Source organism: Cinclus cinclus, chromosome 1 (assembly GCF_963662255.1).
Source record: "Cinclus cinclus chromosome 1, bCinCin1.1, whole genome shotgun sequence".
NCBI lineage: Eukaryota > Metazoa > Chordata > Aves > Passeriformes > Cinclidae > Cinclus > Cinclus cinclus.
The window spans coordinates 68,033,981-68,056,273 of NC_085046.1; the positions used below are offsets into that span (position 1 = coordinate 68,033,981).

At 37.1% G+C, this 22,293-nt stretch overlaps 1 protein-coding gene across 2 annotated transcripts in view; it reads right to left on the reverse strand.

Annotated features, from left to right (window-relative positions):
• Positions 1 to 22,293, reverse strand: part of CDYL (chromodomain Y like) — a 102,750-nt gene that overhangs the window by 44,049 nt on the left and 36,408 nt on the right. For both annotated transcript variants that reach the window (XM_062491951.1, XM_062491864.1), the window contains exon 2: positions 12,628 to 13,294. In XM_062491951.1, the coding sequence (XP_062347935.1) occupies positions 12,628 to 13,294 (667 nt within the window). The remainder of the gene's footprint in view (positions 1 to 12,627; positions 13,295 to 22,293) is intronic.

The window sequence follows — 22,293 nt, forward strand, 5'->3', positions numbered from 1 at the left end:
AGCAGTGCAGGTAAAGACGGTGGTGAAGAAAGTGTTGAGAACCTCTCTGCCTTTCCAGCACTGTTGGTGACTGTTCACTTCTCCTGTTTAACAGTGGGCCAGTACTTTCCTTCTGTTTCTGCTTGTTGTTTTCTTACCTAAAGAACATTTTCTTGTAGTTTTTCACATCTCTGGCCAATTTCAATTTGAGCTGAGCTTTTGCTTGTCAAACTGCATCTCTGCACACCCTGGCAACATTCTTGTAGTTCTCACTGGGTGTCCGTCTGCTTTTCCATCTATGGTGCACTTCTCCTGGCTTTGAGCAGACTCAAAAGCTCGCAGTTAAACCAAGGAGGTCTCTCCCTACTTCCCTCACCTTTAAAGGGCATGAATGGCTTTTGTGCTTCCAGGAGAGTGTTCTTGAAAACCTCCCAGCACTTGCTGTCTCCTTTATCCTCCATGTTAGCTTCACACAGAATCCCTCCCAACCAAGTTCTGAGCAAACTGAAGTATTCTCTCCTAAAATTTAAAACACTTGTCTCAATGTTTACCTTCAGTGTGTTCAGCAGGATCCCAAACTACAATATTGTGACCAGTGCAGCCAAGGTTATCAGTAGCAGAGATATTACAAAGCAGAACTGCATTTAATTTGTTGATTTGTTCAAAACAGTAATTTCACAGTATCTAAGAGATGTAAATGAGATTGATCTGAGGTACAACAAACACTGGCAGAGCAGTACTAGAATTTCACAGCAATTTCTGAAAAATCTAAATACAAAGAAACTTAAATAATATAAACCAATTTGCCTGCCTAACTTCACCCTCTACAAAAACATTTTATTCATAAATGAAGTTACAATACAATTAGAGCAGAATTACAAGAGTATCTGTGAAAACTGGACACATACCAAGGAATTTACTGACCTATAAACAAGGTCTTTGAAAGCACACAAAGATCACAAAGCAGCTCATATCATCCTGCAACCAACAGAAACCCTCCTGAACTGCTGAGAATTGCCAGGGATGCTGGAGTATTCCAGTTTCCCAAAGGTTTCAACAGCCTCCTCAAGGGCCTTCCCTGACCTGACACAGTGCTGCCCAAGTCACTTCTCTGCAGGAGAATCTAGAATAGCCTCAGAATACTGAATTTTTTTGTTTTAGTCTCCAAAGAGTATGAGGTCTGTCCAAAGAGTATATGTAGTAGTTGTAGGAGAAAGACAGGATAACCTAAGTATATTTTAAAACCCCTAGCACATAAAACATTTGAAACGTTTGAAAATGTGATCACTGAATTTGACTGAGTTGTTAGAAAGTCATAGTATAGCAAATGCTGACACTGGCTAAGTACTAAAACAATAGACAAAATTACAAAAGGAGAAGTATAGAGATGTTAATTTCAGGTCAACTACAGACCCACTGACTTTTATACAGGTTTATCCTGAAATAAATGTTATTTATTATTCCCACCCTTTTTAACCTGAACATATGTATTTGTCCTATTTATACTACAGCAGCCTATAAGGTTTCTAATTTATAATACACAATAGTGTGGTGATAATTTCTTCATATTATACTTTAACTGAAAAGACACTGGAGTTTATTACTGTTTTATAAAACTGTGTATTATTGACATGCCTAAAACATTTAATAGAGACTGGACTACTCCTTAACATGTCATGCACCAATCACTACTCTATTAATATACCTTATTTAATGACAAAATGACATTTCAAACTGGACTATGCCAACAAAATAGCAGCAGGAAATCCTTAGCTATTAAAAGATATAAGAGAGGAACAATGATTCCTTGAAGATGACCACTGTGCCAGAGTAAAACTTTATACTAGAAAAAAGAAAGAGCAAAATATCTTAACATATTGTTACAAGCCCATTTTCTTCCTCAAAACTTCACAGGAATCTGAAAAATTAGGATCAGTGGGCAATGCTAATTGTTTTGGCTTGTATTACTTTATCAGAAGACTTAGTGTTCAGTCTTTGATGTTAGCTAGTCACATCTATATTTGGAAATGCAAAAAAAATCTGAATACAAAGCATCAGCACTTTTCCACGAGGTCACGAAAAATAGCAGGTACCAAAACCCACCAATCTGAAGAATAAAAAACCCCACAACATTTATTTCTTAATAAAGGTAGTCTTAAAGGTACCCATACCTGAATAATTTCACCCACTGCTTTCAAAGCTGATAAACATAATACACTTACTACTTTCTGCCTTTTCTTCAGAGCATCTAAAGAGCTGTGGACTCTAGCATTCCAGAAAGAGAAAGATAATCCTTTAAATAAACATTTCCTCTGATTCTTCAGAGCAGAAAATAAGTTCAGAAAACCCTATTTTCAGTGTATTTCTTTCAGAAGAGGTACTGGCTCCTGACCTACGGTTTGGGCAAGCCCTCCACTTCCTATCATTGCTATCTTGTACTATATGACCATTTGAGAAAACCCATTCTCTTACTATAGAGTTATTACACAATACATATTAATATTACACATATTAATGGTAAGACTTCTAATCTGTTTACTTTAAACAATTTTTTAATGGAAAACTTTTCACTTCTTCCAAGGATGTGGAATGAGAAATGTTTAGATTTATTTTTTCTCTCCTTCTCACCTATTTAAAAACATTTTTTCTACTGCTCCACTGTCTGTGCTCAGAAAGATCATTTGTAAAAACCCCTCCCAAACTTGACTGACTATACAGGACTCAATGAAGCTAATGCAACAAAAAGCACTACCAATGTGAAAAGAAACAAGAAAACAAAATGTCCCACTGGCTTTCAATAATAGGAAATAAGTAACTTGCATTTTGTATAAACTTTTAAATATTTAAAACAAGTTTCCAAGCTAATTGCCTGTCCATGCACAGGAGGTAAAAACAGATGATTCTCTAAAGAATGCAAAATAATCTGTTGTCCTTTCTAATCAGAAATTGAAACAGGAAATCACAAACCACGTAATAAGTTGTTTGAAACATCCATTATGACCATATTGTGTTTGCCTGCTTGTACTAATATAAGAAAAAACCCACTATCTTTTAATTCCTTGGTGAAAGCGTGTTACCCTGCACTGCCACAAATATATCTTCACACACTTACCAACTTTGAGAGAAGCCATGGCAGGATATTCTTTCTGTTTGCTGAAAACTGTTTTTAAATTAGCTCTGTCAATAAAGTTTTATGTCTGGTAAAATAAGCTTTGCATTTGCTGTTGCTTTCAACTCATTCCTGCATTTCTCAAAAGTGCCCACTGAATTTGAAATCCAATGGACGAGGGGAGAATACAACACAATCATTCTGTTTACACTGGATGGGGTTTTGAGCTGACTATACCAAACCAGTGTTCTTTACACCTAAAGCATCTGAACTTTGAAGCATTTCTTTTCCTAAAATTACTGTTTTATACATTTATATAAGCAAGTTTTGTAAAGGAAGGGTGCTTCACATGAAGACATCAGCAGGAACCAGAGCAGAGCTCTACCTTCTTGCTGCTTTTCCAGTGCCTATCCTGATGCCCTAACAGGATAATTATTACAATCTCTGAACATCTGCACAGCAGAAAGCTAATTCTAGGAATAATAGTTAAGAGAATAATTCCATAAATAATATTGGCTAACAGTGTAGAAAAACATAAAAATGACTGAATTAACAATTTTCAAATATGTCACAAAACACTTCCTTACTTCTGAGGAAAAAGACCTTACATTCTTTGTAAAACTATACCAGGCCAATAAATACAGTATACTCCTATTATTCTCATAAATGCCTATTTTTTTAATGGCCATTACATCCCTCTCTTGGACTCAAACATGTTTCAGAAAAGACTTCTCAGGACTAAATGGAAGCCACAATTAAAGCTCTAACTAAATCTTTCTCTTTTGAATTCTCTAGATGTCCCCTTGTGTTATTCATTCAGTTCCAAAACAGAAATTTCCAGCTACATCAGTCATCATTCCATCATGTCTATAATTTGTTTCTTCACCAAAATATTTACTGTATTCCCTTTAGATACAGGATTTTTAAACAAATGACTTACTATCCTCTTTGATCCCATAGTGCCAGCTTTCATCAATGGCTTGGCCTAGATTCCCCAACTGTGTATGCACTGGAAGCACATTGGGACATCTCTCATAGGGACCTTGTCAGCCACTTACTCTGTTCCCTCTCATTCTAGCCCATCTTTCAAACAACACAGGAATTCAAGCTGAAATCCAAAGGACAGCAGTGCTAAGGCATGGAAGACATTGTGCTAGCCAATGTGTTATCTCCAGAATGATTACACACCAGATGTGACTGAAGAATAACAACAAATGTGTGTGACAAGAGAAACCTTGAGAGTGTCTTTAGTCCAGTACTAGGCCAAGTCTTCTTGGAGTTGCTCTTAGTAGTATTCAGGCATTCCTATCTGCATCCCAGATTAAAAATTCTGTTTAGGAGCCAACAAGAAAAATTATCATCTCAAGTTATCTTCCTGCTGTTTCATCACTTCATTTAGCCTCCTGCTTTAGGTATGTCCCTCTGAAATTTCTGTCTTCTTGTACCTTAAGTAGAAAAGTAATAGGTAATAAAGTGTTTCTCTGCAAGTTTTGTACCTTTGCTGCTCACTGCAACACTTTTTAAAATATATAAATAGGCACAGATCCCACTGTCAACCTTGTGATACAACTACAATGAACCACTAAGCCTGTTCTTCTTTCCTTCTTTCCAGCCAGTTTCAGAGCAGTCTTTGAAGCACAACTTCTTACTTTCTTTAGTTGCCCCTTTCAAGGAATATTTTCAAAGAAAATAGATGACAGTCTGTATTTCTTTATCCATGTTTCAATAAGATCTTTAAAGAACTCCTAATACAGTAGTACGATGCTGTCTTTCCTTTTCTTCCACATTAAATTTTAAGACTTCTGAGATGCATCTAAACGTAGAATATTATAGTTCAAAGTGCCAATGTTAATGATTTGCCTTTGTTTCTTAAAGGTGACTAAAACATAATAAATTCTAAAGCATTTTAAATTACTTACTAAAGACAAAAACTTTTTTATGCATTCTAAGATTGCAAAATTAAGCAAAGAGTCACTAAAGAAGAAAACAGTTATTAAGAAGGATTAACCATTTGATATTTTGTGGCCTAATGAATTTCAGAGTGTGTTCTTAAAATAGTTTACAACATATATAGTATGTAGAGAAGATAATGTAGACGTTTATGTTTGGAAAACAAAATGCATAAAGTATTACAAACATACAGCTTCTGTATTTGTTATCTTTTAAATAACAGTACTTCATTGTGTTATTATCAGTAACTCACAGCTCCAGATCATCATTACATCACCTTGAGTACTGAAATTTCTCTGGCTGGGTAGGAAGTAGTTATTCCAAGGCAATATAATAATATGTTTACATAAAAATAAAAGGTATTTTTATTAACATCTGTAACATTCAAGACTGTATCCAGCTGTTATCCCAACAGCTAGCCTTAAAAAGAAATTGGTTTTGAATCACAGTTTTGCATCTTCTTAAATCTATTTTCTTTCTTTCACAAGCACTGCTGTAAACAAATTATTTCACAGTTTTGTCTTAATTACATGATATTTTATCCCACCTGTAGCAGTTTCCCTGTGAGGATGTTTGTTGACTTTATTTTACGTAGACAATGGGATCTACGTAAATCTTCCACAAACCACATCATGGTTGTTTTAGTCGAGTTTTTAAAGTGAGTTTTTGCATCGAACTATTAAGATTAATCTTCTTTTCAATAGAACATAGATTCATAATGGCAGTTGCCTTAGCAAACATGTGTTCCATTCATTTCACAGCTTTAACAGAGATAGAAGATTAAACTTTTTCAAAAACTGAAAGAGCAAGGGACCAAAAAAGTGGCTAGTAACTACCAGGGACAACTGCAAAAGGCATCAGTGTTTCTGACTGCACTTCACATTTCAAAAGCTGCTCTGAAGTTCCAGATTTTTTAATCCAACATTTTCAGAATTGTATCTAGCTCAACATTTTTTTTCTGTCATTCAGTCTGATATTCGACACACTTTCTCTGTGCAAATGTATGCAAAGTAGGTTGAAAGGCTGCCTTGTAAATGGAGGCTCTGCTTCATTGTGTTTCATCTTTCCTAAGCTTTGGCACAGCAGGTGTGACAAACCTGTCCTCAGAATTTACTTTTGTCTCATGTTGGCAGATGTGCTGTAGGAGAATGCAATGGCTGACTCCATCATCTGAGCAGTCAGTCAAGAGAGACTGAGACTCCAGATCCTCAGCTCATGTAAACTGATGTGCCATCAGAGGAACTGCACAACTATGAACTTTATGTGGGCTACAGCAGTAATACAAATTCCAGTGAAAACAACACAGGAGTTTTACTAGCAACTTAGGCCGAGGTTTTTGTGTTCAATCTGAGAATTTATTAGGAAATTTCTTACCCTTTCCTTTGTTTTTAAAAAATATGTTTGATTCACAGTTTCCTTTAAAGGTTTATCAGGGACAGAATTAAAAAAGGAAAAAAGTGTCTGTCTCCCTTACCCAGGACATATCCTCTACCTCACTGTCATTTCCAGAAGGCTGATAAAAATAAGCCTGCCCTTAAAGGAGCAGTTGGTTAGGCCATATATATATGATTAATCATATATATAAATACATCTCCCATACCTGGAACTGGGGAAAGGAAAGGGATCACTCTTTTCAAAGTAACTACATTTTACACTAGCTCAGCAGCACTGAAAGTCTACAACAATGTAGCATCCAACTGAGACATCTCCATTTTGAGTACTGGAAAATGGCAGAAGGCAGAACAGGAAAGAAATCAGTCACTTATGCCTTATGTTTCTCAGGAATAAAGCCTTAAAATGAAAGCAAATGATCTGCACTTAGATTCTGATTACTATTACAATGATTATCTGTTGACATAAACCAATATGGTTCTAAAGATAAGAGATTTTCACGGCAAGTTCTCAACCCTGGAGCTCCATGTAAAGTAACAATAATGTGTATTATAAACTGCAGAAGCAATAGGGCAGAGGGTAGACAAAAAACAAGAACAGCAACAGATCAATGTTCCACATGGCATATACCCTGCACTCTACCATATTGCTTAAAACTTTTGCATTTATACTAGGCCAGAAAATACAGATAAAGAAGCATTTGGCAACAATTCGGATTACTTTTAATTAAGAGTAAAGAAGCTGAAGGAACATGACTTTGCAAGACAGAAGGAAAATTTGATGTTAGGTTAAAATGTTGCAATATGGTATATAAGACATAATAATGTGAATTCTTAAGAAATAAAATCAAAACAAAAAGTCAATTTCTATAGAAATAAAAAACAACCCAAAGGTGTCTTTAAACTTGATTAAATGAAAAATGCTTTACTCTTTAGTGATTTGCTAAATGGATACACAACCAAATATAGAAAATTACGCACATCTGCATTTGAAAAAAGAAGTTTAACCAGTAATTTTAGAAGTTAAGAGGGCTTTGCAAAGGACTTTAAATTTTTTGAATAAAATTTCATAGGCTTTTGTTTGCACTAATGAAATATTTGGTTGCTTTCCAGATCACTCTGGAAAGCAGTGATCAAGCCACCATCCAAGTGCAATGTACAAAACACACTGAAAAAGGGAGTTCTTCTCTTAGGGCTTTTTTTTTTTTTAATCACATTTTACTATTTAACCAAAACAATTTCCCAGCTAACAAAAGGAGGGCTCAGAGCTGCTTCTGTCCTTTCAGGATGCTAAAAAGAAATAAAAAAAACCCCTGCAACACATCATCCTAACTTTCCTTTTGTTGTACTCTAAATTCACAGCAATGAACTTCTTCAACCCTTCTCTTAATTCTGCTTTCTCAGAGGGTTTATATGCATGGCTTGTGGTCCATCTGAACAACTCTGTGGTCCACAGCTCTGTCAGCTGCTGTGCTCTTCCCATGGGACTCTTAAGCTTGGCCAGTTATGCTGGCAACAGCGGACCACTCCTCATGCAGAATTCAACATCCAAGCACACCCAGGCAGTGTTGAAAAAGTAACCGGGAGAATTTGGGAGGGAAGTGTGTGAGCTTCCCTCAACCTAATGAGCAGGGAGGAGTTGAACTCCTTTCAGCTGGGTTTTGTATTGCATGGAGATGTTTCTCCTCAGTTCCAGTGGCCTCCACAATCCCTTCCACGCTTGCTTGATTCCTTTTGAAACTAAAGCTATCGGACACTTAACCAAACAGACATTATTTTCCTTTGGTGTCCGAGTGGATTTTTATCTTTTCCAAATCTGTGGGTTTTAATCCCATAACTGCTTTCAGGAAAGGAGAGAACAGGTAACAAACAAAACTTCAGTCTTCTTGTTTTTTTTTTTTTTTTTTTAATGCCTGCTTTGCTTTTGCTGACAGTACAATTGTTTTGAGATTAAAAACAGCACCATTCTCCAACTAAAAAATCAGTAGGCACCCCTGTTCCTTGTAGAGTGCTACACTGTAAGCATCTTCATACTGTCAGACTGCTGCTCCTGCAAGTTGTTTATCTGAACTAATAGGAGATGCGAATGCCACCATGCACACCGGTGGTGCCTTTCTGACTAACAAGTGATGTAATTCACTGCACTTCTTGTATTTTTTCTCTTCCCATACGTCAGCACCAGCCTGCCTTATTCTAATTTTGACAACATATGCAGCTAGATGTGCTTTTCTTCCTTGTTTAAGACTTTGAGCCCTGCATGCCTTTCTGCGCAAAATTTCCCTTCTTGTGGCATTTATTCTCAATTACATCCACATGCTGGACATTGCTAGCTGAATAAAAACTGTAGCAACTATAGGGTTACCCAGAAAAAAATACTAGAAAATTTGCCAAGAAATGGTATTCCCCTGGCTTATGGTCCTTTCTAAATTTCAAGACAACTCTCCAGCCCTGTGACTGACAGATCAGATTCCCTTTACAGCTTCTCTTCTTGTACACTCTATTAAATAGAACTTCCCTGGTTATTATGACCATACTATGCTGAAACCATTTGCAATAAGATTTCAAAGCTACTTTTCCATACCACTTTGATGAAGGAAACTTTCAGAAACGTTTAAAGTATCAGAACCTGTTGTTAGACACAAAGCCACTTTTTGTCTTGCCTAGTTTTGAGTAACATGCCTTACTTGTAGGTACCACTAACATCTTTACCACAACATTTCATTTCTTTGCTGCCTTTCCATTTTGTTCATCCACTTCAGGATTGCTTGTATTAACTTCTAGTAACAGCTGACGATCACCACATATTTCAAAACACCAGAAGCACAGCCATGTTCAATTCAGTGATCTGTCCTCACTTCTTCCATCACCCTAATTCTTAGCCTTGTATATATATTACCCCATTGACTCAGCTTTCAAGGCCAAGCCTTTAAAATATGAACATTCAACATTGTTCATAAAATATGAACACTTGCTGATTGCCTTTTCTGAGACTATAAGATTTTGGAAAATGAACTGTACCACTGAAGCTCGTCACAGGAAAAGCAGGGTTAAGTGCTACAATAACACTAATACGTCCTCCTCATTGCTGTCATGGCATTTTCATATGGTTTCTGGGATTTTTGGTGCGCACTTCTCTTATAAATTAAACAAACAATAAAGTAAAAACAAGGCTCAGGAAAACAAACAACAGACTAAACAGTGAGGAGTTTCACCATCCTGAGCTAGGACTTAAAGGTCAACCTGAGTCACACTATTCAAAGCAGTCAGCAGTATACTCAAAATTAGGAACACTGTTTTCACACTAAAACTTGGAATTATTTTTCTGGTATTAGTTTAAAAATTGTAATTCAGTTTTAATTTTATAAGTTGTCTAAAATTTATTTGAAGTGTAATATATATTTTTCTAGAATCTTTCAAAATTATGCTTTATGACCAATGATCTCTGTTTTGATTAATTCAGTTCACCAAGAAAAACATCTTGCTAAAAAAATCCTAAACCAGCTCAAGTAAGAAGTTATTTTTCAAAACATGCTTTTGTCTTCCTGACAGCATCCTCCAAGTGGTAGTAGGAATTCTTAAAATAACACAAGGTATATGCAGAGGAGGTGAGAAGTTTGGAAAGAGTGCTCCAAATGCCAGATCTATCATCTGTATTATTAATATGTCAGATCTGGTGCATATGAAGATGCATTTCTGTGTAATGAATACCTCTCATGATATACGATTCCTGAGGTCGTGCTGAAAATGATGATGTATCCATTTACGACTGAAGGAATGTCCTGAGTAAGGAGCAAAACAGATCATAAGCTGCAGCAGCTCCATACAGGGGAGGGAAGCACCTATTTACTACACTTCTAATGAGTTGCAGTGTGAAGTTAAAAACAGCAAGGACAAGACTGCATCTTCAAGCAGTGAAAAGACAGCAAATGTGTCAGCTCAAGAAGCTCCAAGGCCAGGAGAGCTCTAGAAGACAGGGCAGTTTCTGTTTGCTTCTCTCTAAATAAATCCACTCAGGCCATGCATAATGGCTGAGTTGGAGCCTGGGCTTCCATGAGGAAGATGGGTCAAAGAAATCCTGAAAAGTCAGGAAGAGAGACTGATGCTAGATGTAAGTGCAAAGTATTTTTCTTTTGCAACTTTTTTTTCCAAGTTTTACAATCACAAATAGTGGACAGTTACCCCCAAAAGTGGAAAAAATAAAGCCCGAATAAATACGGATATTTAGCATCGATTTCCCAGCAGATTGCACAGCTCAGCTTGGGGATTGGCAGTGGTGTATCAGGGCAGACAGGGAAAGCCTCAGTTAATGCACTGATATGCCTCCAGCAGCAGACAGAAGGTGGAACATATTGTGTATGTTTCATCCACCACGTATTGTGACTATCTCCTTGGCTCTCCCTTTTTGATCTACACCTTAGGATCTCGTGAACACGTAAGTGTGAGAAAACTCTTGTATTGCCATCATCCTTAGAGCCAGTCAATAGCTTTCCTTGTTAGTTGCCCAGACAAATGCTAGGAAGAGTTGAAGGAGGTGGTGGCAGTTGAGGAAATTTTCACACCGCAGTGAAACGGATATATCTCACCTAACACCTTCTGCATCAATCCCTTTCCTCTGCATGCATTTCTGCTTCCATTTGATGGCCATACCACTACTACCAAAGCGAGAGGCTGGTGGGAACGATTTAATCTGATCTACCCAAAAAGGTCCTTCATGTCCCAGGTATTTTTCCTGGATGCCGTGAGGCAAAAAAACGGGACGCTAAAGGCAGAACTTATCAATCACTTCACTAGGAACTCCCCAAACTCCAAAACACCTATTAATTATCATAAAACCATCCCATGTGAAAACACACTCCTCTACCTCACCTATTCAGAGAGCTCTCATCCTGGCATCTCTTCCATCTTCCCCTTCAGCTTTGTTTACATCCTCTGAGATTTGCATTCCTTCTTTAGCCCATGCAAAGCAAGAGATATTCCTGGCATCCGTGTGTGCATTGCCATGGTTACCTAGTTCATCTGCAGCAGCTTGGTCCATGACCTGACACTGAAGCTCCAGGAACACATTCCTCCCTTGTCCACCGTTTCTCAACCACCCCGGCTGCAGCTGTTCTTTCGGAAAATCTCAATGCAAGCAACAGTGAGGTACCCAACACAAACTCTCCCAAAGTCTTTAGCACATTTGTTCACTATACAGTGTCCCTAAGTGGGCTTTTTGGCAGGCCCACTCCTTGAAAAATTCCAGACAATTTTTCCAGCAAGCTGTCATCAATAGCACACCTGCCTGCACATTTGACCTGCCACATTTTATTTGAGGGCGCAGTCTTTACTTGAAGATTTGAACTTGGAAACTTAGCCTCAAAAGCACACTTATGAGAACACTTGCTAGCACACAACTGAGTCTGTCCAGGAAGAACAAAGGTTTGGGGCACAACAATAAGGACCAAGAAATCTTAAAAAAGGGTCCCAGCTGGATGTGGGACAAACAGCTCCCTCCCAGAAGAGCAGTTTGGGTTATTTTGGTGTCACAAATTTTACAGTACAAATTGAATTAACTGTGATCTACTGAGATATTTAGCAAGACAGACATCACACCTAAACGAGTGCTCAATATTAAATGAGGTATAAACAACAAAATATTGATAAAATATAATTAAAACAAATTTCAATCCAGGCAGAAGGCATAGGTATTTCCATAACTGGCTCAAATTTTCACAGAAACAGAGCTTAGGAACTTTGCTTTTTAAGCAACGTCTCTCTCACTGTTCTTTTCTCTAGGCAATATTCATAACAAAATAGATACATAAATTGTTATGAAGAACCCCTGCTCACACCATTCATCTCTTCCAATAAATAATGTTTCTAACATTAATATCAAAGTTGACCTATTTAAATAAACTTAAAGTAATGATGTAATATCTGGAAATGGTACACTAAATATGTGTACCACACAGTGTCAAGGCAAACACAGATGTATCTTATGGTGATTCTGTAAACACAAACACCAATGAATCTCTGCAAAGAAACCAAAAGCTGGTAAAATTCGAAATGGCTTTGTAGTCATATAGTTATGTAAAATAAAGTTCTCCAGACTTGATTTAGCATGGCTGAAACAGAGTGGATAATTTGTCTGCATCTAAACAGCAAAAAAAACCCAGTCAAATGAAAAATTACCACCAAAATGACGACTCGTACACCTACCTTTCCCATTTATTGTTAATGCTGATGCAATTGTGGCTGTTACTGGCACTGGCAATTGTGGCACTAATGGATGTATCCTCGGTCGGCTCCCCATCCTAGCACGCTCTGCACCAGGTCCTAACAAAGCTCCCACAGGTTTTTCTGCTGCTACTTCTGGTGCTACTGAATCATCTTGATCCTGCTCTATATGGTCCATTTTATCTGGGCTTTCATTCTGGAAGCCATCAACTGTTGTCCGGCTCTTAATTGGACTTTTGGGCACTAGGATTTTAATGCCTGATTTTGCAAGGTCCATATTTTTACGTCCAGAAAGCGATGGTGAATTGTTTTTCCGGAACTTCTGTGTGGCAGGGAAAAGTTGACTGTTTTTCGATTCGTGCTCTTTAGGCATAACTAAAGATTTAGAAGATGTCTTTGAAAAAGAACTATTGGTAGATCTAGAAATTTGTTTTCTGGCATTATTTGGAGAGGTCCTGTTTGTCCTGGTTAATGTGCTTTCTTTCTGCTTTTCATTGTGGCGTCTGTTAAATTCATGTATATATTCCTCACAATTGACAAGGTGCTGTTCTGGCTCCCAAGTGTCATCTTCGCTGTCGTATCCTTTCCATCGCACCAAATACTCTGTTTTTCCTTTCTTGTTTTTCCTCTTGTCAACAATTCTCTCTACCTGTTAAAAAAACAAACATATGCATTAGGCATGGGCAGATATACAACTCAAGAGAGTGACCAGCATGTAAATAATTTAAACGTAGACAGATTATAAAATAGTCTTGTAGTTTTGTAATTCTGTACTGTAGCTCTATAGTATTACAATCTTCACTGCTGACTAGAAATCCCTCGCTTTAAACTTTAGATTGTTACTTTTATCTCAAAAAATATGTTCTAGAATACCAGAATTGTTCTTCACTAAGTATTCTACATGCACAAGAATCTGACTATGACATATTAAAATTGACAATCAGTACTGGCCTCAGAGAAGCTCTTGCAACAACTTCAATGTGGACATGATTTCCCTCTCTCAATATAGAAGGCATGTTTAAATACGCTGTATAAATACAGTGTGTTTACCTTACCAAACTTATCAATTTTATATTGTTTGCATAATCTGCTTGCTTAGCATAAGGCATATGTGAGAATCTCTTAGTTACAGTGAGCTAACCTTCAGCTGACAGGGACAATACAGAACAGCTTAGGAAGGAAATTCAGATGATTTTTTTAGAGGCTTCTTGTGAAAACAGAGAATTTGTTTTTGCCAGAGCCTTTGATACACATACTTGAACAAATTACCATGCCTCACTTATCTGCAAACAGAGGTGATATTTATGTCACAAGTATTAAGCATGCACATTCTACAACTGCATGTGGGACCCATAAGCTGGAGGAATTCAGGCGCTGGGGTAAAGCAGGGAGGGCAGACAGCAGCAGACAGCAGCAGCTGCAGGAACAGAGGCTCATGCCTCGGACTAAAACTTATGCCAATCATGCTAATCCTGTGGAAAGGGAATTCTTTCAGAAAAAAAAAGATATAAATGCAAGGCTAGTCCTAGGGTTTCCCCTTTTTATTTCATTTTTCCTACCCAAGCTGATTCTTCTGGTAAATCCTCCATCCAACTTCATTTCAGTTATGGGACTGATACAGCTTTCTTGCTCATCTCTCTCCTCCTTTTGGTAATAAAAAAGGCAGGTATTTGGGGTTTGGGACTATTATTAACTTAATTCTCAGCCCTTCATGAACAAAATCCATGCATAGAAGCCAAGATCACACCTACCTAGAAGTACCTCTGAAGAAAGAGTGACATTTACTGGAGTGGCATTAACCAAATGGAATGTCTACAGAACAGTTTAGAAAGATGGGAGGAAAACAGAAGTACGTATGGTGCACAAATAAACAGTGTACATATAGGGTATATGATTCATTACCAAATCATATGACTACTGACAACAGATTTTCTTGAGAGTGCATCTCAATTTTACACGTGGCATGCTATCATAATGTACTCCCTGGTTTTCAACAGTAACGTTAAATGATTACTATTATTATAATCTCAGCAGTGATATAAGGACATAACCTACATACCCTACAACTGCATGTGATACCCTGCAGGTGTTGTACTGTGTCATCAGGATGTTGCTCAGCTCCGTCTGCATAGGTCTTAAAAAAACTCAACCAAATCAACAACACAAAAATAAGAATCAAATACAAACAAGTTCCACCTTTGCCTTGTTAATCAGTTCAATGCATTCTACAGAGAGACATGCAATATAAATTGTCTAAATTTTATTTAAAATCTTAAAATACATTAAAACTATTTTTTATTCTGATTATTTAACTTTCTAGCAGTTACTGCGATTAAAAAACATGCAGCTAGAAAAATGAAACTTGTTTTTCCAAGGAACTATTTAAACACATCTTAAAAGAAAATGCAACAAAGAGCTGAAGAAAGTCACAGCAGAGAAACGTGCCTTCAATTTTTTCTTAGTAGAGACTGAGTAAAAAGACCTTCAAATATTCAAATATTAAGTCAGAAATGTTAAATTAAAAATAAGAACAAACTCATGAATCAAACTTCCAATCCTGTCAAAAAAAGCAGTTACTGCTAGTCTTGCTTATCCTCTCTGCCTCTCTTGACTTCTAAAACAGACTTTAAGAGCACAATTCTCAGAGAAAGATCACTGCTACTACCAAGGTATTTTTATTCTCTAGTACAAAATCCTTGCAATGAACACTATCTATTATTAAGCACAAAGGTCTACCAATGTCTTTCAGTACTGAAAGACCAACCATTAATGACATGCCCTTTTCAAGTAGGAAGCCATCCCTCTCATCCAAAAACCCTGACACCTTGCAGAGATAACAGATAAACTCTAGAGCAGGAGACACAAAAATCCATTCTTAACCTGATGATTTATGGAGCAAGCAGAAATGCATAAAGAAAACAGTTATATTTATTGGTATTGTCCAAGTCTGCAACAAGACCTACTTTGACATTGCTCCGTTTGATTAAAGATGTTTTTTGTAACCCTTTATTTTTTCTTGAATACATTTTTTGTTTCATTTACAGTACAAAAATTACAACAATTAACCTATGATACACAATTTATCATTCAGCTTCAGAGCTTTAGTGAGGGACTTTTTGTTTTTGGATTGACTCAGTTTCATTAATCTGACTACCCTAGATGCACTTGAAAAACTGCTCAGGAATATTCTGCTTCAATACTTTTGCTGATGATAACAGCTACATAATTGTTTCTCATCCAGAGCTGGGAGCAAGATGCATCCTTTGCCATAATCACACTACAAATACCAAGTAGTACTTTGTGACAACAACCATTTCTACAGTATCCCATGCCCTATGCCATGGGGTAGTACTTATTTTTAGAGATTAAACGATTCTGTACTGCAGGATTTGCCATTAATGGTTAGTTTTCAAGGGCTATAGAATAATCACAACAAAAGACAAAATAACATAAAAAAAGATAAAACAGGTGTGAGGGAAAGTTATCAGCCAAACCACCTGGGTGACAAAAAAAATAACACCAACCAGCTTATTTTAGCATGCTAAGTTATCACTTTCCCCACCTGGGGGGATAATAATCAATGACACTCAAAAATTCAGATAGCAGAAGAACTAACAGAAAAACAAGGAGGTGCTCAGATGTACAATCCAACACTGAAATGCACAAATTATAATCCCACCCACCATAACTATACCTGAGATTTCCCATCTGTAAAATGGTAAATTTCCCTTCCTTCCATGAATGTGGTAAAATTGGGTCATGCTTGCTCTCCCTCCCTGAGGATTTTAAATGCTTTTACTAGCAAATTTTACAGAATTATGTTAAAAAAAATCCCAACTAATGAACGAATAAACAAACAAAAGCAATATATGGTTGCAGGCTGAAATGCTATCTGGCTACAGCTGCACCAGGTGAAAAGGCAACACTGCAACTCCTCCTCCTTGTCTTCTGCTCAGCGACAACAGCTCCTCCCCCCATCTCTCAGCACAACTACTTCGGTAATTATTCCCTAGTGTAGTTCTGTCAAAGTGACCTGGTTTAGAAATTAAGAATACCTGAGTTAATGTAGGCATCCTGAAATAACTGGTTTAGAGAGCAGCCACGTCTGCGGTATTTTCTGACACACCTAAGAGGACCGCAACTTTCAGCACAGGACAACAAACACCTATGGGCTGGGCTGGTCCAGTAACCTCACTGTCAGGAAAAGGGCATGCATTCTTAATCCCTGGTGACAGCTCTTTAGTTCAGGTCAATAAAAGAATGAAATTCAAATGAACATTCTCAATCTAAAGCATTATGATTTGGGCACATTTGTAAACTTCATATAAGGCATGCTCTCAGTCATTATGTATGTATATATATTAAAAAGCTCATACTTTGAACAGCTGAAGAAATTAAACTAAAGTTACATCTGTCAGAGGGTGGGAAGACAACAAAAAACAGACTGAAATAAAAACACGTGGGCATGTAAATATTCAATAAGCATTGCTTTGTTTATATTAAAACCATTGTGTATTCCCATCATGTTCCTTTTGCCCTCACATTCACGTCAGGCTAAATTAATTTAAAGTTTACAGAACAGAATTTATTGGACTTCACACTCTATCTGCTGTCTGTAAAATATAGGAGAAGGCCTTGTTCTGTTAGCTGAAGGTTATGTTTATGTTACTGCTTTTGTTCAGAGCAGTAGTACAATTTGGAACCAAATCCTTCCCTCCTCTGCACTATTCCCGCTTACTGTGGAATGGTTTTATTCACAGTTTTGGTATACGGGATGTGGATTCTTTATGGAGAAATACAAACTGGAAATGGAAATGTACCAATGCATCTGTCATACTTCCTAAGGGGGGCACACAGATCCAAGCAAGCAACACCTCTGAACAGTTTCAATACATGTAGTGGCATGGATATTTGATCCTGAGAGGCTCCACAAAATCTAGTCCAAAATAAAAATGCTGCACAGCAGAATATGTAGAGGTGGAGGTCACAGCACCAACTGCTTTACTCTATTGATTTTCTTCAGCTGAGCCAAATTACTACTGGAGTTATTCCCCAATTCAGAGACTGAAAACTAGAATAAATGCAAGTCTTACATGATGTATGTATGCACTACTAGTGAACAGTCACCCTTTCTTAAATTGGAAACTATTTCATACACAAATGAGACCTAAAAGATCCCACATAAGCAATCAGCAATGTTTAACAAGTGGTTGTATCTTCCATTTATTAAAATCTTGCAGAAGTCAACAATAAACAGTATTCAAATGCTCTTTATTGTCAATAAAATAAATGCATTCTACATTTTTAAAAATCAACTAATAAATAGCAGCATACCACACAAAAACAATTAAATGCCATGTTTTGCTTAAAGTAGTTTTGGGAAAACAGTTATTCAAAAAGTTATTTGATGAGGACATCAAAACACACCTGAAGGTCCATAAAATGTGCACTAAGACCTTAAATAGACACCTTTTATTAGAAAATACATAATTTCTCATAGGATGACTTAAGGCCAAGTCAGAGTACTGCTCACTGCAGTTAGCACCAGTAGGGAAATTTTAGAAACAGCTTAACACATACACTTAGAATACCAAAATCTGTATTGAAAAGAATATAAAAAAACAATATTGTATGGTTTCATTTCAAATAGCATCATTTAAAAATGACACTAGGATATAAAATAAATCCAAGAATTCATCTTCACTGCAGCTCCACGTTGCTCCATTGACACAAGCCTGGGAGAGCACACATAAGCCTGCTGCCACATGCTCCTGGAGCTGACTGATTTGATTAGCAGAACAGACCGACTGGATTAACAGTCGATGAATTGCTGTAAACTGAGCTACTGCATCCTTATGGCATGACTGACCAGAGTGTCTGTACAGTACAGCACTGGCCATGGTGAGGGCTGTATTACATATATATTGTTCTGGAAGCCAGAACTGTACAAAATAAATGTGGATTAGATGAGGGCAGATTATTGCCTTTCTGTCAAATTAGCTACAGCAGACGTTGCAGCTTTTGTGTTGCTTTTGTGACAGCTCTGCGATGAGGGATGACACCTGATCTAGCCCAAGGCCTGACAATATCGAGCCTACCAAGTCGACTGTCTTCAGGCAGTCAGGACCAGCAGGATGAGTTCATACAGGATCATCATTTCACAACCCACAGCCACTCCCAACCTCCTTTGGAGGCAGCAGTGTGCGCAGTGAGGTTGGAGCACTTTTGTGTCTAGGAGCAGGAGTCCTATAAGGGACAATGCACTTCTTGTGGTCCTTCGTGCTAGCAAGTGCAATAAAGAGAACTGCATAGCTCAGACCGCCTTTCAAAAATTAAACAGCTGTGCTAAAACAAATATTAAGATTTCTCTTTTTCCCAAGATCTATTTCAATCAAAGGCTGTCCATTCCTTTAGGATCCCTGGACACAAGTCATGCAAGAGCTACCTTTGAGGCTATCCGTAACATTCAATTAATATAGTGGCCTAAGGGTTATAATTCACATTTTAATTCACCCTCTATATAAATTTCTAATCAAGTTGCCTATAAAATTACAATTGTCCCAGTGAAGCTTGTTATTTGTCAGGAGGAAGGACCTGTGACAAAGCCACTTTGCTTTACAGAATTAACTCCCTGGATGAACAGTTTGCCTGAGATTTACTTCCTCACAAGTCACCACTGATGATTGATGCTAAACTGTCAGCATCACAGACCTTTCCAGATATAATTTACAGAAAAATAGTTACAACAGTTGCGATGCAAGTTACAGCCTACAGCAGAATTTATCAACTGCTTTACCGTAATTATAGTCACCTAGCTATTGCAAGAATGGCTAGAAAATCTTAACTCAGTGTTTGCAACAGTTCTAACCTTTTATTGACACTAAACTAAGACATTTTCTACTTTGCACAAAAGCAGACTGAAAATCCATGCAAAGCTGATAATATCTGTACAAACATAATCAAAACAAACACCTGCAACAGTGGATTCTTACCAAACATATACTGTTTTCCTTTTTGAAAAAAGAACAAGTAGCATCAAATAGGCTTATTATCTTAAATGGAAAAAAGTCCTAATCAGAAGAAACTATTAAAACCCACTAGCACTGGATTTAGGATACACATTTTTGGCAGTCAAAGATATTACATAAGTATTACTATGTTACCAAGTTACTCAAAATTTTATCATTACTGGAAGATTTCAGCATCACCCACATATAGAACACCAAAGGAAATTCTTCCCATCTTCAATTCATTTGTAAAACCAACATGTCAGGAGACAAATCCTGGGTATTTTTTTCCCAGAGGTAAAATATTCTTTCTGCACTTGCCAAATTCTCTTGCTTATATGTCTCCACTGCAGTACAAAAAAGTGAAGGTGCAAAACTTGGTGCTACCAATGTTTTGCTAAATAAAAAAAATACAGAAAATGGAAATGCATACATGCAATTGGCAACTCTGGCAATGTGAAAGAAAAACTTTCACCAAAAGATGCCAATATTTTGGGTGTGATAATTTGTGAAAATGTAGAAATAATCTAAAGCTACCTCACAGCTTCAACAGCTTGACAACTATTTACTTAAAGGATAAGGCCACGAGAAATATTGTCACTTAGTCCTTCAGTGAGAATAATACAGACTAGCAGATAAAGAATTTGTCCATATTAAGCATCAGGACAACAGACTTGCTTCTGAAGCAGGACAAACTGGACCTTCAACAGTGCTCAAGTACAAATGACTGATAAAGATTAAATATATTTTATCTAAAAAGAGCGCCCTAATGAGAGAGCAGATCATAGCAAAACTGCACTCCAAGTTTTAGAGAACACCTTGTCACAGCTGAACAAACTTCAGAAATGAGAACTGTAACAAGAAAGAGGACCAGAAGAAAGAAAATCATAGGATGAGTGAACTTGGTATGCTGTAGTCAATTTATCAAATTTCATTTAATTCTACTATGGTTTCATCTACCTACACCAAACGAGGCTTTTCAGCAGCCTACTGCTTGCAGAAGCAGCAGTGACAAATCTGCAACTGTAGATCAGATCTACTGTAGACCTGACAAAACCGCAGTAAGAAGGGACACAGACCTCAGCTCTCAGAAGTTTATTCAGCAGCAGCCTCTTTTCCCTTTTTCCTCTTAGAGGTCCTGGGATGCTAGTTCTACAGAGCAAGAGCTTTCTCTGGAATCATTCCATCCAAGAAGGCACAATACATACTTAAGAACCTCCAACCTGGCTCCTCTCACCCTTGCTTCAAAAGCTTCTTTCCGTAAGAAATAAAGCTTCTGGATACAAGACCATGACTGAATTTTTCTTTTCAAATACTAAGATGCTAAACAATTCTAGATCACAGTTAAGAAAAACATTATTTGCTGGCTCCTTCTGTATTCCTTATCTCAATGCCAACGTGTCAAAGAGGAATGTGCATCCCTGGTCACTCTGCCTGCAATAGGACTTCTCTCAATAATTGATCTAGAAAAGGGATAGGGATAGGTGATAGGGAAAAGATGATAGGGAACTTGCCCCTAATTAATCAAACTCAGTGCTTGCACAGCTGCCTCTTAGCTGTGACATTCTATTCCTTGAAGAGATTTATTAGTAGATGACCTATTTTTTCCAAATGGAAAAAGCTATTTCTCTGTTTTGGGTCTCAAGTTCCTTCATTTCTCCATCTTTAGTCTAAACCTAAAATCATTTCTTATTTAATATTACTGCAGCTTCCATGATTACACTCTCCCATTCACTTTTGTAGCCAGACTATGGGGTACAAATAAAGCTGTGGGATCGCTGGTGACTTTGCTTGGCAAAGATTCTTCAAAATTCCAAGGTTTTAAAGTTTACTCGTAAAGACAAGTTCTACAATGTTCATCCATTGTGTACCTTCCTAACAACAACAACAAAAAAAGACTCAGTGTAAATACAAATAAGTTCATGATCTTCACATAATTAGCTTTTTACCAGGCCTGAACATTACACATGAGTAGTGTAAGTTCTGCAGTAAGGTATGTACTCAAATAACTTTTTTGTTTCACTAGTATTTGCAACTTCCTAAGCTTTATCCTTCAAACATGTCAATCAGAAATAAAACTACCCTACACTTCACCGCTGGCTTTAACACACATATACCTCCTGCTGGTGTAATCTGCATGAAGATATATTCCCAGTAATTACCATTTTCCTGAAATGCATATAGTGCTTACATACATTTTAACATCAAATCACTAATTACTCAACCTAACACATTACACTGATATTAAAACTCCTGAATCAAAGGGATTGGTGACTAAGATTGTTTTTTGTTGTCTTTTGAAAATAAGCACTGTCTTAAGCTCTGTTACTTACTGATTTTATCCGCCATCAGTTCATATATGCATATTAAAAGACACTAGGTATTAATTTGATTACTCTGATGTTGGTCAATAAAACACCTCCCATTTCAAAATCCCTTATGTTTTGGCAAGGAAAACAAAGCAGAAAAAGCAAAGTGTTTTAGTCTTGGAAAATGCCAGCTTTATTAATAGCAACTTTTGTAGAGGTAATTAAACTCATCATTCAGTAACTCATTAAAAAAAAAAAAAAGCTGGGTAGCTCCAATTTCTCTATTACATGGTTAACATGAATTTCTGAAGCAATATGCATGTAAAAACCTT